Source organism: Dinoponera quadriceps, unplaced genomic scaffold (assembly GCF_001313825.1).
Source record: "Dinoponera quadriceps isolate SergipeBrazil2010 unplaced genomic scaffold, ASM131382v1 scaffold397, whole genome shotgun sequence".
Lineage (NCBI taxonomy): Eukaryota > Metazoa > Arthropoda > Insecta > Hymenoptera > Formicidae > Dinoponera > Dinoponera quadriceps.
Window position 1 is genome coordinate 1221823 of NW_014554705.1, and position 16017 is coordinate 1237839.

The window sequence follows — 16017 nt, forward strand, 5'->3', positions numbered from 1 at the left end:
GAGAACAGACTTAACTCCATTTATAACGAATTAGAAAGCGCACTGTGGATATGTTTCTTTCCATATTCCGCAGAGTGAAGGTAGAAAATGTAATTCGTTTCATCTCGTAATTACACCTCACGAGCGATAACGCGGTATTTATTTTTTATATAAACGTAGATTCGTTTCGGAGCATCAAGAGATTACGCGACGGGATTATCTCGCAGTTGCGATTCGCCGTTTAATCGAGAAGGCAACTAAATTATGCAACGTACAATATTGTGATTCAGTCACGAGTTTCACAACGAGGGAAATTTCTCGCGTGAAAAGTAAACGCCTCATTAATAAATATTAACCGAGTACCTGATACACAAAGCGTCTTGGAAAAGATCGCTGAGAATAATGGAAGGATAATGTGCGTGAATTGGACGACTTCGCACAAGTATGAAACAATAACAACAAGGTAATGTACATCTTATCTTACGTATAATAGCACCATCTTTCTACCGCCCTGTGTCGCATATACGTTCGTCGCAAGTGAATCGGCAAGTTTCAGCTCTTGTTATACCGCTTAACTCCGAAATTGCCGTCGGCCGACTTTACGCTGTCTTGTAGCTGCCGCGGCTGATCCGTTTCGTAAGACGAGTACTGATAGCTGTAAGCTTGGGGTAGCTGAGGGGAGGCGACGAAATCCTTACTCCGATACGAGTCCGCTTGTTTCTGATGCTTCCTGTAACTCTGTTCCCGCTTGTTCCCGAACGGACTCAGGGTGCTGGTGTAACTTTGCAAGGCGTCATAAGCGTCGTATTCGCCCGACTGATCGGCCGGCTGACTGTCGACCACTCGATCGCGATGTTGCTTGCTGCGTTTGCTTTGTTGCGGAACGTACGTTGTTTTGGAGAGCTCCAGGGTCGTTTGCGTCGCCGGCTTCCGTATGTACAGGTTACCGGGGTACTTGGTATTTTTACTCGAAGTGATTTGAGACGAGGACACCTGAGGACTCGCCCCTTCCCCGTTGACTTTCGCGATACCCTCGGAGTTTACCACGTAAGCCGCACCACCGGCCTTGGTTCTTACGCCGGCCACGTACGGCTGTGCGTCTGTATCCGAGTGCGATGTATTCGGGTTGTAGGTGTCCTGGTTGCCGTGCGATTCGTCGTTGACGCCACTCAGAGTGTCCTTACTGTAAGGGTGATCCGTTTGCTGTTGCACGTTCTGTGCTAATAACGTGGCGAACGTGTCGCTCATCAGCTGCTCCATTTGCTGAGCCTTGACGTACTGCGCGGGCAACGGGTAGTCCGGAGCAACTGGCTGTCCCGCCACGCTGATCACCCTGTACGTCGTCTTCGGTAAGGGAATCGACGGGCTCTCCGGCCGAACGTCTTTCTCCAGTTGATTGTACGGGCTGGCTACTTTGTACGTGCTAGACTGCACGTCGAGATCCCTCGTGTTGCCGGATATGTAGTTTCCGCCGTCTACGAACTGGCCCGCCGACGCGTTTTGACCCATCTCGTCCTCCTTCGTCTTCTTGCCCCAGTTCTCCTTGTCCCGCTTGTCGTCCTCCGTCTCGGCAGGATCCTGCGACGTCTCGTGATAATCGACGCTTTCTGACGGCGGTGGCGGCGGCGGCATCGGCGGCGGCGGAAATAGCGCGTGATTGTAGTAATGAGGATAGTAATAGGATGGCTGGTAATAGTAGTCCGGATACGAGGACGTCGGATACGCCGCAGGATTCACCGTGTACGGCGTAGGATACGGGTTGTAGGTCGCGTATGGCGAGCCGGTGTACGCGTATGGATCCTCGTTGTAGTACATGTAGGTGGGTGAGGGCGAGGTATTTTTAGGATAGGGGTCATAATTGGGGTAGTAGGAGTCTCTTTGGTAATTGTCGCTGTAGCCGGTGCCGTAGGGATCCCTCGCATCTTCCTTCGGCGCTTCGTAGGACCCGGGCGTTAATTGCGATACTAATTCTCGCTCGGCGCCCCGTTTGATTAGCTTAGGGTTGTAAGGGTAGCTGGGGTATATCGGTAGAAACGGCTCGTCGTTAGGATCGTTGATTTTAAGTGGCTCAGCGAAAATTACCGGTGACAGCAAGAACAGTATCTGCAATTAAATCGTATTGTATTCCTGTTCGCATAAAATCAATTATGGTTTGGTAATTTTTTTTGTATATCATTGGAAAAAGATTATTATCAATTACCTATAATAGTATTACAAAAATATATATACAGATTTGATCTTACTCTTTATTTTTATAATTCATTCTTTTCGCAAATTTTTTATCTTCCAATCATTTAATTCAAGTCATCACGTCAAATGAAATTAAATAAATAAAAAAAGAACGAGATTTCTACGTAAAAACGCTAAAATAGAAAAAAAAAATTTTATAAACTCAAAATATTTTTTTGTGTTGAGCAAAATTACTTATGTATGTGAAAGTGACGAGATTCCTTGAAATGTCTATTGGTAGTAAAAATTCTTAAGCCGTCTAAAGAGAATCAGACACCAATTCAATTAGCGCGGTAAGCTGTAATAAAATAGAATATTTTTCCATTAATTAGCGAGTTTATCGATTTATACCAACCAGCCGCTCCATCTCCGCCACAGTTCACTTGTCGCCGTTGGACGAGCACGAGGCTATGCTTTCTTCCACAATTCAATCGCTATCTCATCCGACTTCTCGTCCGCCAGCAATTTCGCAAGATCAGACCGACGCGACGGTTCCACCTTTAATGACACATCGCCGGACATTGAATTTCTCCTTTATACCCAGTCGTCGGAAAAATCGCGGAAACTAGTTTAACATTTCTCTGCTCTTATATGTAGGCCTAGAAGTGATAGTGCGCGCCCCGGTGGCGCAGTGAAAATATATAGAATGCCGTTCGATCGCCGTCAGCCGAGGAACGCGAGATGGGCTGGTCCACCATCACCTGATGCAGCGGATATCGGACGATCGCCTGTCCGTTAGACGTTACAAGGAAATGAGCAGAATTCCGATAAAGGGCCCTTCGACCCCGACGATGATTAGACGATAATCAGGCGGTAATTATCTATTGGCTGCCGCGAGACATCGAACAAGGAAATCTACGGATGTACTTGGCAATGCATGATTTTCGCGAAAGTCTGGACTGGCTTGACTAAAGACCGCTAGCCGGAGAACAAGGTGATGGTCGCTCAGGATCGATCCAGGAAGTGGAGCACCCTCCGGCGTCCTCGAAGAATCTTTCCAATCTCGCTTGAACAACGCCTTTCGCGACGGTCTCGTGCCTTTGGAAACGTCTCCCCTCGATTTACTTTACTTTCACCTGCGCGCCGCTTCCCAATAGCGGATCCTTGCCACACCTTCGATAACGACGTGATCGATACCGCGTTTAGAACGATTACGTCGCGACGGTATTCAAAGAAAAATTATCCATAAACTCTCTCGCAATTACACATCCTCGTTATCATTTTTCCTTTTTCTCTAAAGTGAAGAATATTTTCTTTGTGTCGTACGAAAGCACGTGCAAAACACTGTACAGTTTTTTAAATTATATTAATTGGTATTTTTCATGAATTTTGCATCGATATATATTTTTTTAATGCAACTTATCGTTCGTTAAATAACATAGCATTAATAAAAGTTATTAATAACGTTCCATATCATTTAATTTAATTTAATTTCATTAATTGTATCGATTAATTTTATTAATTTAATAAATTAATTTTTCATAAAGCTTCACAAATGAAAAACTGTAAAATTTTATTTTGGTAAATCATTTTTCGTGACAGAAATAATTTTTCGAAATTTGATAATTTCATAATAAACTGTATTTCTGAAAATTTAAAAACTGCAATATGCCAGGTAGAGTCCACAAAATTTCCGATTACAGAATTCGCGGCTTCTGAAATCTTCAAAGACTGAATTTCTTATTTCATTTTCTGTTAAAGAGATATTTCCTACAGCTCCCCGCGATGGCCCTTTGGTCGTTACTCTCGTAGAGCCTTCACCGTTACTCCAAAAGGAGATAAAAACTCGTGTTACGGGTCGGTGCACTACGAAAGTGAATCTCCCAGTCAGCAGACAGGGTGGACACTTGCACCGGGATCAATTCAGAGGTGCGTGACGAGGTCCAGCCCAGGGAACGCCTTCGCGAAGAGTAAGAGCGTACTTTTCCCGCTCTCGCTGCGCCGGGCGTGAGAGCAAGGAGCGTGCCGCTCGCGAGACCAGTCGGAAAATAGTGAAACGTGCGCGTTTTCTACAAGCGAGATACAACGACCGGTTGCCGGATATCATGGAATATCGTCTAGATCGTACATCCGAGCTGCGCATTGGAGCTGTGCGTGTGGCTCTCTTCGTGTCGTCCGTAAGCTGCACGCGCGCTCGCGTGCGTCGGTGCGTTCGTGTCCAGGTATACGCGGAGCACAGGAAACTGGGTCGCACGAGGAGTAACGCGCGATCGTCGCGTTACTGGAATCGTTTTCTTGCGTGGGCGGCTCCATATCTCCGGTCTTGTGGTCGAAAACTCGATTAACGAAACGGTGATCGTTCCCGTCGTACGATCCGCCGTGATTAATCAATTCACCGTAAGCCTGTCGCTCCCGAGCAAGCGAACACCGCTGTCAATCCGCGATTTAAATTAGAATATGCTAATACGACTTCTCTCCCTCCCCCTCTCTCTCTCTCTTTCTCTCTCTGTCTTTCACGTAACGTATAAGGATATGATAACATTCGATATAACATTACGCGCGTTGTCGCTCGAATTGTGGTGAACTAGTTTACATTTTGAATCTCTCTTCACGAAATCTTCGATCTAAATGTTTATAAAAGTATTGTGGGTAAAGTAAAAAAATAACTTTCGGCAAACTACTGATTTGTGAATACAGAAGAAATATCTTGCTGGCACTACGAATATCTCAGTTACTGCACGGAGAGCGAAAAGATTCGTTAAAAGTATTAATTGTTGTTCGCTGGATATACTTGTTAGACGACAAAATAATTTTGGTTATGCCAACTGAACGTTTTGCTGCGACAATAAAATTATTTTGCCCGTGTAACAAATCTTTTTATTATTCTCATAATAACTGAGAAATATGCTAGGAAAATATTTTCTTCCATGAAAGAGTGGTGAATATTTCATATTCTTCAACGTATAATAAATATATAAGAATATACTGTTATTGCACATGGAGATTGCCAGTTTCTACGCAAATCGCATTAAAGATAAGCCCACACAATCGTTTTTGCCAGCCGGTAGGCGCTTTTCCACAAATAAGATAACAGTTTAGGGAAAAACCTGCTTATCTTGAATATCCCGGCCTTGGAGTAAAAGTGATCCCGTTTTTGCCCGTTGGGCGGACTTGTTTTTATTGTTATATAAAAGTACAATTATATACATACATCTTTCTCTTTTTCTCTATCTCTCTCTCTCTCGCGTGCGCGCGCGTCGTACGCGGCCAATAACTTTCACAGTAGCGCCGCGAGCGAATAAAAGCAAAAGCACCTCGTCGCATCTTGTCCGCGTCACGTCGCTTCGCTGCTGAATGCATCAATTACTCTGACGGACAACAACGTCTGCGTTAGAACTGTTCAGATAAGTGTCTTCCGACACATGCCTTACCTTCCGTCACGCTTGCCGAGCCGATTATTCCGAACGCGCTCGCAAATGCGGACGCGAAAGTAAACCGGCGCCCCATATGTATCTAATTATAATCTTAATTGCGGGAGATAATTAAATATAGAAACTATCTCTTTAATTGTATGCGAATTCACGCGCCTCACGATAGGATTTGATACATCGATTCTCTACTTTCACTTTTCCAATTTCTTCGACCATCTCGGCTGCCAGGTGCGTCTTTTACTTTTCATTAATAGGCAAAAAATTAGAACGCGGAACGAGTCTTACAAACAGCAGAACTAAACAAGATGCATGAATTAACGACGTTAAATCTCGCAAATGAGAAAAAGGATTTACATGTGATCGTGATGAATGAATTAGCAATAAACGTCGGTAGCTATTTATCAAGTCGTTATTTGTTCGACGCTATTATATACTCCTAGACGAGCAGTTTTCGGAAATCTGAAGTGGGTTTAATTAATCTGTCGGAATCAACTGTTTTATTATAAAAAAAAACGTATAAAACTATGCAACAAGAATCACAATCGTCGGTGATACACGGGGGATATACAACAGAAAGGGATAAACTATAACATCTATCGGCGATATAAATAGACAAAACGCGTTTTGCATTAAATACTATTACAGTACGAATCTATGTAGTTTTACAATAGAAGATTAAAATATAAATATATATTGACAACCCTTCCTCTCTCTTAGGGATTTCGCTGCGATCGCTTCCAACGCTTACACGTCATCGTCCGATCTGCTTCGGTAAATGATCGATCGAATAATCGGAGGCGGGGTCATTATTACGTCTCATGGCAAGATCGCGTCAGCATCGATTTCGTTAAATGGACAATGTGAAATCGCGATGAGTTCGGCTTGCTCATCGCCCGGAGCGCACGCTGATTCCTTAATTACCATACTTAAGCGGCTGCGAGCGAGCCTGATAGCGTTAGAGCGAAAGATAAAAAGGAGGTCTTACGAAGTGTTAATTAAGTCAATATTTCCCGTTAGGACTCGAGTACGAGATCGTGTCGTACTTGACGCTTCCGGAGTCCAGACTGTCGTACGCTTTCGCGTATCCCAGGTACCTCGGGCTCACGCTGGAGTAGGCAGCCTGCGACTCCGCGCTGTACGAGCCGGAGGGACTGGCGTATGCGGGCGCGTAGTTGGACGTTCCGGGCGTTCCGTAAGCCGGACCGGAGTAGCTGGAGCCGGAGTAGCTGGAGCCGGCGGCCGAGTAATCGGGACTGGCGCTCACGTAATTCGAGCTCGGCGGCGCGTAGCTCACGCTGGGACTAGAGTAGCCGGAGGAGCCGCTGCTACCGTCCGCCTGAGCCGGCAGATAGTTCGTGTACGAGCTGGAGCCGGAGGAGCCGGAGCCCGGGTAGGATCCCGAGGAGATCGGCAGCACGTAGCTGGAACTGTCGGACGAGCCGCTCGAGAGTCCGACGTGAGAGTTGACGGAGCCGTAGCTGGAGCCGGGGCTCGAGTAGCCGGATGACGCGGAGCCTCCGTGTGATCCGGAAGTTATCGGAAGAGAGTACGAGGTTCCGCGGGAGCCCGAGGAGCTGCTGAGAGCGGCGACGCCGTGGGAGGAGCCGTGCGATCCGGTGGAGATGACCAGGCCGCCTGTCACGGGATGCCCAGCACTCGGAGACGCGGCCTGCGCAGCGTATCCCGCGGAGGAACTCAACGGCAGGTTGTACGCAGAGCCGTGCGACGCCCCCAGCATGAGACTCCCGCTGCTGTAAGCCGACAGCCCGTGGTTCCCGGATGCGTAAACCGGCGTGGAGTACGCGTTCGACCCGGAAGAGCTCGCCGAAGTGCCGCCGCCGCCGTGAAGCCCGAAGGTGACGGGCCCGGTTTTCGACGGGCTGAACAGCCCGTTGCTTCCTCCACCGCCGCTCAGGCCGATGCTCGCGATGCTGGGCACGGAGTAGCTGCCCTGGGCGGAATGTCCCGCCAGAGAAGCGCTTTGCAGATTCAACGAGCCGTGGCCCAATCCGGAAGACAGGAAGCCGGATCCTAAACCGAGACCGCTGGACGAAGCGATGGGGTACGTGATTCCGTGGCCGACCGAGCCGCTCAAGCCGTGGAGTCCGCCGTGGCCCAGGGAGAAGCCGCCGGACGGTCCTCCCAGGCTGTAACCGGAACTCAGGCTCGGGTGAATGGGAGTCGAGTAAGAGGATCCGTGGGACGGGAAAGCCGCGGGGTGGTCGCCGAGGCCGCGTTTGTCCTTGAACGGCAGTCGGAGCTGACGCGGCAAATGCTCGAAGCGAATATCCCGGCAACGAACGCCGCAGACGAGAGCGGCCAGCCCCAGTAACACCTACGCGAGAAACATTAACGTTATTGCACTTCTTTGCACCGTCACTTTCTAGGGTGTCCCACTTTCGTAGGCTTAATCGGTTTGCGTGAAAGTGGAAGACAAAGTTGTCAGCCTGCTTGTACCGGAGTTATCGATAGAATGTTCGAGCGAATTGCGAAGCAACATGTTTGGTATCTAAATGGGGGCGGATGATCCATGCGATTGGTTGGCGATAAATGACTCACCGCGATTGTTCTCACGTTACAAATCGATGGACGTTCGTTAATACGCAGCGAAATCCGATACAACGAATAACACAACCACCGTTCGGATGATATTCGCGAGAGTGTGCGCGCGTGAATCGAGCCAGAGAAACTGTAGATTACGCACGCGCCACGAGCTTAATGTGAAGTAATGCGTACCGAAGCAATTGGGTGAGAATAATTGTGACTAATTAATCCGTAATAATTAACCAACGCACTGAAATCTTCTGTCAAGCGTTTTACTAAAACGACTGCGTTAAACGACACAATACACATCATATATGTAATATTACGGGCGAAGCGGAATATGAAGGAAAGTTACGTATCTCACGTGAAGTTTTTTACAGAAAAACCTTGTCGAACTGAAATAATCAGCAATTACGTGAGATTTAACCAAGAACTACACTTCTGGGAGAGGAAATTATAACTTGAATGAAAACACACAACTCTGTTATCTTCGTAAAATTTCTCGTAGCACGCCCTGTGTAAAAAGTCCAATTTAACATATATGAAACGTACAGAATATTGAGGAGCAAATTGGCGGGCACTTAAAGCTGAGGTTTTCGTAGAAAACAGTAGAGAAGATACTCACGATCGAGCGCATGCTTGCCGGAATGGGGTTGCTCTCGTAACTATTTCTCGCGATCGGGTGGCAGTCGAGTGGTTGAGTGAAATTGTGGTTTCTGATGGCATTGCTACGAAGAAGAAAGCATTTATACGTGGATCCCCTCTCGCACGGCGAAAGAAAGGTCTAGGTGAAGGTAAGTCTCCCCGCGCTGATGTACCGGGGCGTCGCATCGTTAGCATCGCCGCCGATCGTAGTTAAGTGTAACACGGAGGATACCCGGGCGGCTTGCAAATCAGGCCCCACACCTGGTAAAAGCGGATCAATATGGACTCTTATCAGTGGCGGGGAATTTTTTTCGCATGGGAAAGAAACGGACGGGATCCTCTCTCGGACGAGTCAACAACCCGGTTGGAAAAGAAACGGAAAGGAAGGAAGGACGATCGGGCCGAAACGCGCGTCCTCGGAGCCCGCGAACAATGCGAACGCGGAGCCAGTCGCGGAGATTTATCGTTTCCCTGTCGCGGATCTCGAAAATTTGTCCTCTCATTGTCGCTTTTGTTCGCGCGGTATTTCGAGGAAGTACAGCCACGAGTGGTCGACCCCTCTTCCGTCTATTTTCGATCGGGGATCTCTTCGCGCCCGATGCGCCGAGTCGCGCGCGGAGGAACATCCCGATGGGCCATATCGAACGCACAGTTAAGTAGCTCAGTCCTTTTCCAGGATCCCGGAAATCGCCCGGAAGAACTGGCGCGCGGTGAGTCGTATACGCTAAGTCGTTTTTAATTGCCACGCTCTCGCGGCGATTCAATTTCGAGGCGATAAAAGCGCCGGGGAATGCGGTTTCGGGTCAAGCTATTTCACTTTTTCGAGTGATTTTGTTGCCCGGCGCTATTAATTACCGCGGCCGCGGCCGGGGAGCGTTGCTTCGCCGCTCGTCCGGAGAAAACGCAATTGTTTCCCCGACTTGTGCAGCAGGACTTCTAGTTCGTTTTGCATTCTTCATTTCCGATTTCGACCGGTCGGGAAGGCGTCGGGCTTCAACAAAGAAAGCACACCACCACGTATCGCGAGTTAGAACAGACGCTAAACATCGTCACGACACGTGCCGACGGGGTATAAATGTGGAGCAATTATCCAGCTACTAATTACACCTAAGAGGAGAAAGAAAAAGGGAGAACGGTATAATTACGTCATCTTCTAAAATATAGCCTTCCGGTATATTTAGACCTGTCCAATCGTACGCAGGCACATTTCCGCGAGATTTATCATCTAGCGGAAAAAACGCTTCTTCCATGCATTGAAGTCCACTGAAAGCCGTAACTTTCTGGCACACGCACGGATCTTGTTTTTCGCGGCTCACCTCAGCATCGATAAAAAGCGCTGTTAACCGAACGATCGTCGCGTGAAAAGAGTGGATTCGCTTATTCTACTTACCTCCACCGCAAATGTTTTTCTACGAAATCTCGTATCTCCGAAAGCTCGTTGCCACTTGGCTGGTTTGCCGCAAGTTGCAAAAACCAGGCGTGTTTGAATCACTGATGCGGCACGAACGGCGCGAAACGGATGGATATTAACATTTCAATGCTCTCGATCGTTTAGTAATATTTTCTTAACATTCGCGGAAAGGAATGTGTCTTTCTGCGTCCCGATTACAGTTCTGAAATTCTATTTTTATCGTTGATTCCGTATGTAAGGCCGACATTCCGTGCAGTGTTTTAAGCGTTACGTTTAACTTCGCTCGTCAGCCGCAAGATCTTACATAAAGTTTGACATGTACTATTAAGCAAAGGATAAACGTTCTTCTGTGCAAAAAGAGATGAAATTTTTCGTCGCGCGTTGAAAGCTGATCAACGCGACATTCGAAAGTGAATTGTGCTCCTGGGAATGAACGAAACGTTACCTCGTTTTTCTTTTCGTTCTTGATCCTTTGTGTGATAAACATATCGCCACACGCACGGGATGAGCATGGCTGTGATCATTCGTTTAACTTCTTCTAACTAGTTAAATTGTAGCGCCTGAAAGCATTCGATTGACTTCGTTTTACTTTCACTCGTAAGATGAAGAAAGGAGTCGTGGTCTGTGGGCAATTCCTTATTTAAAAGATGACGAGCACGGTTAACGAGTGCGGATTTTCAAAGCAGCTGCCGATGCGATTTATTTCCGCGAGGAGAAAAAGATACCGGAAACCAAGGAGGATAACGTATCTCCAGTTTTATCGGGTTTCACACAAAATTCGTATATTTCACATTTATATCTAATAGAGCATTATACATATCTTAAGATGGTTGTAACACGAAATAAATTTTTTTTAAGAGTTTGTTGAAATTTGCATTATATATAAATTTAAATATAATCTGATTATTGGCGCAGAAAGCGATTGACCATTCGGAAGTTAAGACATCTGCAATTAAAGATGACGCTTTTTATACGTATTTTTTGAGTTAATGTCTTATTTTTCCATTACTTCTATTTTTAATTTCTTCTAAACCACCTTTGGGATTTTAATAAAAAAACTACCGTAATATTAAGGACTAATATAGAGATATTATACAACAATTTCTGAATTATCGATTATTTTTGAAAATATAATCATAGGAAATTTACAATTCATAATAATACCTGTAATACATGTGCATATACACATATTGAAATATTCATATGTTGTTTTCTATTATGTATAGACCCTTATTAGTTTGACTGACGTATAAATAAAGCATTAATAAGAAAAATAAAAATAAACAATATTTCCGTGTTTGCAATGTTGTGTATATATTCATCTTAATTTCTTTAAAATTAATATTTATTACTTAGACAATTAAATAAAATTAAAGGAGAGTTTCTTTTCTCAACAAACAGCAAATAAAATGTATAAAAAAAAGTCTCCTAATATCGTCACTAAAAATCCTGCACTCTATGAAACAACTACTTCAGAGGAATTCAGAGAAAATATGCCATTTTTCATCAAATGCTATTTTATATATTATCAAGAAAAGATCAATTTAATAACTTATTTATACACAACGTACTGTACTGACGACACCCGATGATAAATACGATATTATGCATACCTGATTATTACATGGTACGCACGAATCGTATCGTGTTCATGTAAGTTCATCGACATTAATATTTGTATATAGAACACGCCATCCCAAATGGAAACACCGCCAATAAAACTCGCGATGTAAATAGCCCCATTGACGACTGCATATTTACAATGCGGTTATACAATGCGTATATATATATATATCTGTGCATAATAAAATACCTGCAGGCACACACAAGGTATTACGTCGCTTTCGTGTGCCGCGAATAATACACCTGTCACGCCATTAACATCTTGATAAGACGTAAATGTGCAGGTATGCGTGCTATTGCACAAGACAAGCGCTGAAACAAAACACGTAATGTTTCACATATACCGATCCTCGTATCTCGACGAATGAGAACTGTTTCAACGCGCAATATTACGCAGCGCGCTATTCGGAAGCTGAATATCGTCTCGGTGAGAATCGATTCTGTCATTAGCCGGGGGAGCCAATTATAACGGTGATTGGAAATATGCCAGTGTCGATTATTCGTTACCGCATTCGGGCATGGTTTCGAATCGCTAAAATCGGCTATCGGCTTAAAATCGCTGTCGCTTCTCACGTTCTTGCTTTCTCGTCATTTCATCCGCATAATTCGTTTGCATCACCGCGACTTCTCTTTACTCCTTCGATTTAGCATCTCTATTGTATCATCAAAATAATGTAACACGGCCCTCCGAACTTTTCCCTTTCAGTTCAAAACAAGCCTCGTCTCTTCATCTCTTTACCATTCAACGGTTGTTTTCTTAATTTAAAATTCATCCGGTTTCTCACTTTCCCGATCTCTAATACTTTCATACTATCCCTCTCTTTTTCCACGCACGTGTACCCCTCCACGCCTCATCACCTTATCTTTCGCATTAATCTAGCCGAATATTTTATACGTCCACTATGATACTTTTTGCCGATGAAAAACAACAAGCTCGTGAATAAAGTTCACTAAAGAAGTTCAACCGACAATGGGTCGGCCTCTGCGTGCAGGTTTCCTAAATAGGCACCAGAAAGTGCTCATCTGAGAATAAATTCCGACTGAACAAGTTTGAGATAAAGTGGTAAAAGTGCACCAATGCCAATAAAATGGAAACCGGGCAGTAGAATATAGGTCACATACAGAAAGTGAGTTGACAACAGACTGGATGCGACGAACCAGTTTGACTCAGGGTCAAGCCGCATTTTTTCGATCTTCCTGATCCTTTAAGCTCGCTCAATTTTTTTTACTCACGCCGGAACTCGGTGGAAGTCTGATTTTCACCGACGGTATCGCAATTTCGTCATTTCGCGTCATTTAGAAACCTATTGCCAAATTAACGACTGGTAAATCGTAACATAGATAAAGTAAATAACTATGCGCGCATTTGACTCACAAATAGAAGACATTAGAGCTATGACGACTTTTTTAGTGTCCATGAATAATCGTTTTAATGTCATGTTCGTACTAATTGGATCGTATTACCCTTTTATTCCTATCGCTAATATATGCTAATTTATTCCGCTAATTTATATCGCTAAAATAAGCACAATCGCATTAAACACCTCGTAGATTTGAATCTTCATACAGAAACTCGGTCATTTTCAGCTCTCTCCTTATATCTCTATAACTCTGATAGAAATATAATTTTCCCAGACACCCATCCAGTTATTGTCTAGTATTAATGCATTCGTGTTAGTAACAATACTTCGTAGAAAATGAACAAGAACTCGATAGAGATTTATTCACAGGTTCTTCTAGGGCAAAACTGCCCACTTTATATCTGCTAATTTCAATTTCATTTCATTCGAACAACAGGTTTGCTTACCAATTGAACAGTTTTTTCGTCCATTTATTGTTTTGTTTTCGCAGTAAATGGGTTCAGATTTTACGCGTCTTTTGTGCGCAGTAACTGCAGAAAAAGTGTTGTATCTCGATTGGAATCCCAAGTTAGTTTTACTCCTCAGTTACTAGACAGAAGTTAAACTGTCCGGCAACTGTTCGAAAAATATATAAAATTTCTACCATGAAGCCTATGAATCGAATGATTTCCCTTCTTAAAAGAAACGCTCTACTTATTGAAGATAGACTAATAGTGAGAAGTGATATAATCTTTATTTCGGAAGCGAGAAAAAGTCTGATCGCAATGAAGCAAGAAACGCTTGCGATGAAAGAGGGTTAGATATTGATTTTTTTGATTGTGATATTGACGATAGTGATAGTGATAGTTCTATACGATCTATGAGAAGGACCCGAGTTTTTCCACTACCGATTAGCGATGATGAAAGCGAAAATGATTATGAAGAAGAAATTATACCTCAATGGACTGAAGTCGACATTCCACCTACTATAGAACCGTTTTTGGATCGAACGGGGTTAAATATTTTACCACAGAACGGCGTTGAAGGATCTCTGGATGTGTTTCTTGATGATAATTTCTACGAAATGATGGTAACAGAAACTAACCGATATCACCATCAAAACGTCGAAAAATACCTTAAAAAGAAGAAAGCGATAAAATGGACGGATCTCACTATTAGCGAATTCAAGAAATTTTTAGGATTACTAATTCTAATGGGCCAAATTCCAAAAAATACTATCGATGAATATTGGACAACAGATCCATTATTAGAAACACCAATATTTCCAAAGACAATGAGTCGTGATAGATATGGAGATGGTGGCACTTTGTGAACAACGATGAAATGGATAAATCGAGCGACCGTCTATTTAAAATTCGACCTGTTTATGACAGTTTGGTTGAAAAATTCAATACTGTATATACACCAAGAAGAGAGATTTCACTGGACGAAAGCATCATACCATGGCGTGGAAGATTGGGATTTAAAGTTTACAATGCCTCGAAAATTATTAAATATGGAATCTTGGTGAGAGTTGTGGCTGAATTGAAAAGTGGCTACATTAGTAATATGAAAATGTATTGTGGAGAAGGAAGGAAACTGGCGGAAACAATATTAGATATTCTTACTCCATATAAAGACAAATATTATCATGTGTTTATGGATAATTATTATAACAGTGTAGATATAAACGAAACTCTTTTAAAACATAAAATACGAAGTTGTGGAACAATACGTGTAAACCGAGGACTTCCACATGAATTAAAAAATAATAAGTTGCAACGCGGACAGTCAATTTTCCGGAGAAAAGGAGACGTGTTAGTACAAATTTGGCAGTCAAAGAGAGAAGTGAGGATGATTTCGAATATTCATTCGAGTGAACTATTAGAAAGCTCCAATACAGATTGGCACACAAAGACAAAAATAATAAAACCAAAATGCGTAATAGAATACAACAACTATATGAAAGGTGTTGATAGGGCAGACCAGTACCTTTCGTACTACTCAATATTGCGAAAAACAAAAAAGTGGTCCAAGCGGGCTGTAATGTATTTGTTAAATTGTGCATTTTTCAATTCCTATTTAGTATATAACATGCATAATAATAGTAGCTTGCCATATAAAAATTTTTTGTTAGAATTATCACGCTGTCTTATAACTGACAAACAAACCGAAGATCTGGAATTGATGGACATTGAAGAGCCACAACGTGGTACATCGAACTCGGCACCACGGACTCCACGGTATAAAATTGATCCGCCTGGACGTCTTTCGCTAGACATCAAAAAGCACAACTTAATTCGGATAGAAAATAAAGGCAAAAAGCTATATGCCCAACGAAACTGCGTAGTTTGTGCGGCACATAAAAAAAGAAAGTTGACTTGCTTCAAATGCGAGTTTTGCAATGCACCTCTTCACCGTGGCGAGTGTTATCAACATTACCACACTCTTAAAAAATACTAGATTCTCCTCATAAATATGTACTTTAAAACATTTTTTGTAATTAGTGTTTAGTTCTTTTTTAATATTTCTCGTAGTTTTAAGAGTTTAAATAAACTTTTTTAAGTCTAAATTTTTTTATGATCACACAAAATATCGCCCGCTCTAGGCCGAAAAACGAGGCGGGCGGCCGCATACTTTCGTCGAGATCGCCCGCCGTTAATGTGTTAATAAACATTAACACAGACAAGGTGCGAGAGCGCCTCGTCTCGCGCATTCCACCTCCGTTCATGGATTCTGCCTTCTTACGGATCCGTAGATCTCGATCTGTGAATCGAGCCGGCGCTGCACATGACGTACCGTCCCTAGTAAGAACGGGCGCAGAGATTACGAAATCGAACGGTACACCTGCAGACAGCGATATATTATGTATGCC

The 16017-nt window shown here is 43.8% G+C and overlaps 3 protein-coding genes across 3 annotated transcripts; 1 reads left to right on the top strand and 2 right to left on the bottom strand.

Moving 5' to 3' along the window:
- Window positions 1-531: 531 nt before the first annotated feature.
- LOC106740900 lies at window positions 532-2575 on the bottom strand. The gene is made up of 2 exons (XM_014612365.1): window positions 2564-2575; window positions 532-2082 (listed from the first exon to the last, which is right to left on the bottom strand). The coding sequence occupies exons 1-2, from the start codon at window positions 2573-2575 to the stop codon at window positions 532-534; spliced, it is 1563 nt and encodes a 520-aa protein (XP_014467851.1).
- Window positions 2576-6579: 4004 nt separating this feature from the next.
- Window positions 6580-8760, bottom strand: LOC106740939 (loricrin-like). The gene is made up of 2 exons (XM_014612425.1): window positions 8749-8760; window positions 6580-7914 (listed from the first exon to the last, which is right to left on the bottom strand). Exons 1-2 carry the CDS (start codon window positions 8758-8760, stop codon window positions 6580-6582), a joined length of 1347 nt encoding a protein of 448 aa, XP_014467911.1.
- A 5262-nt stretch (window positions 8761-14022) lies between these two features.
- LOC106740901 lies at window positions 14023-14475 on the top strand. Its single transcript, XM_014612366.1, has one exon. It carries the CDS (start codon window positions 14023-14025, stop codon window positions 14473-14475), a length of 453 nt encoding a protein of 150 aa, XP_014467852.1.
- The last annotated feature ends 1542 nt before the right edge of the window (window positions 14476-16017 follow it).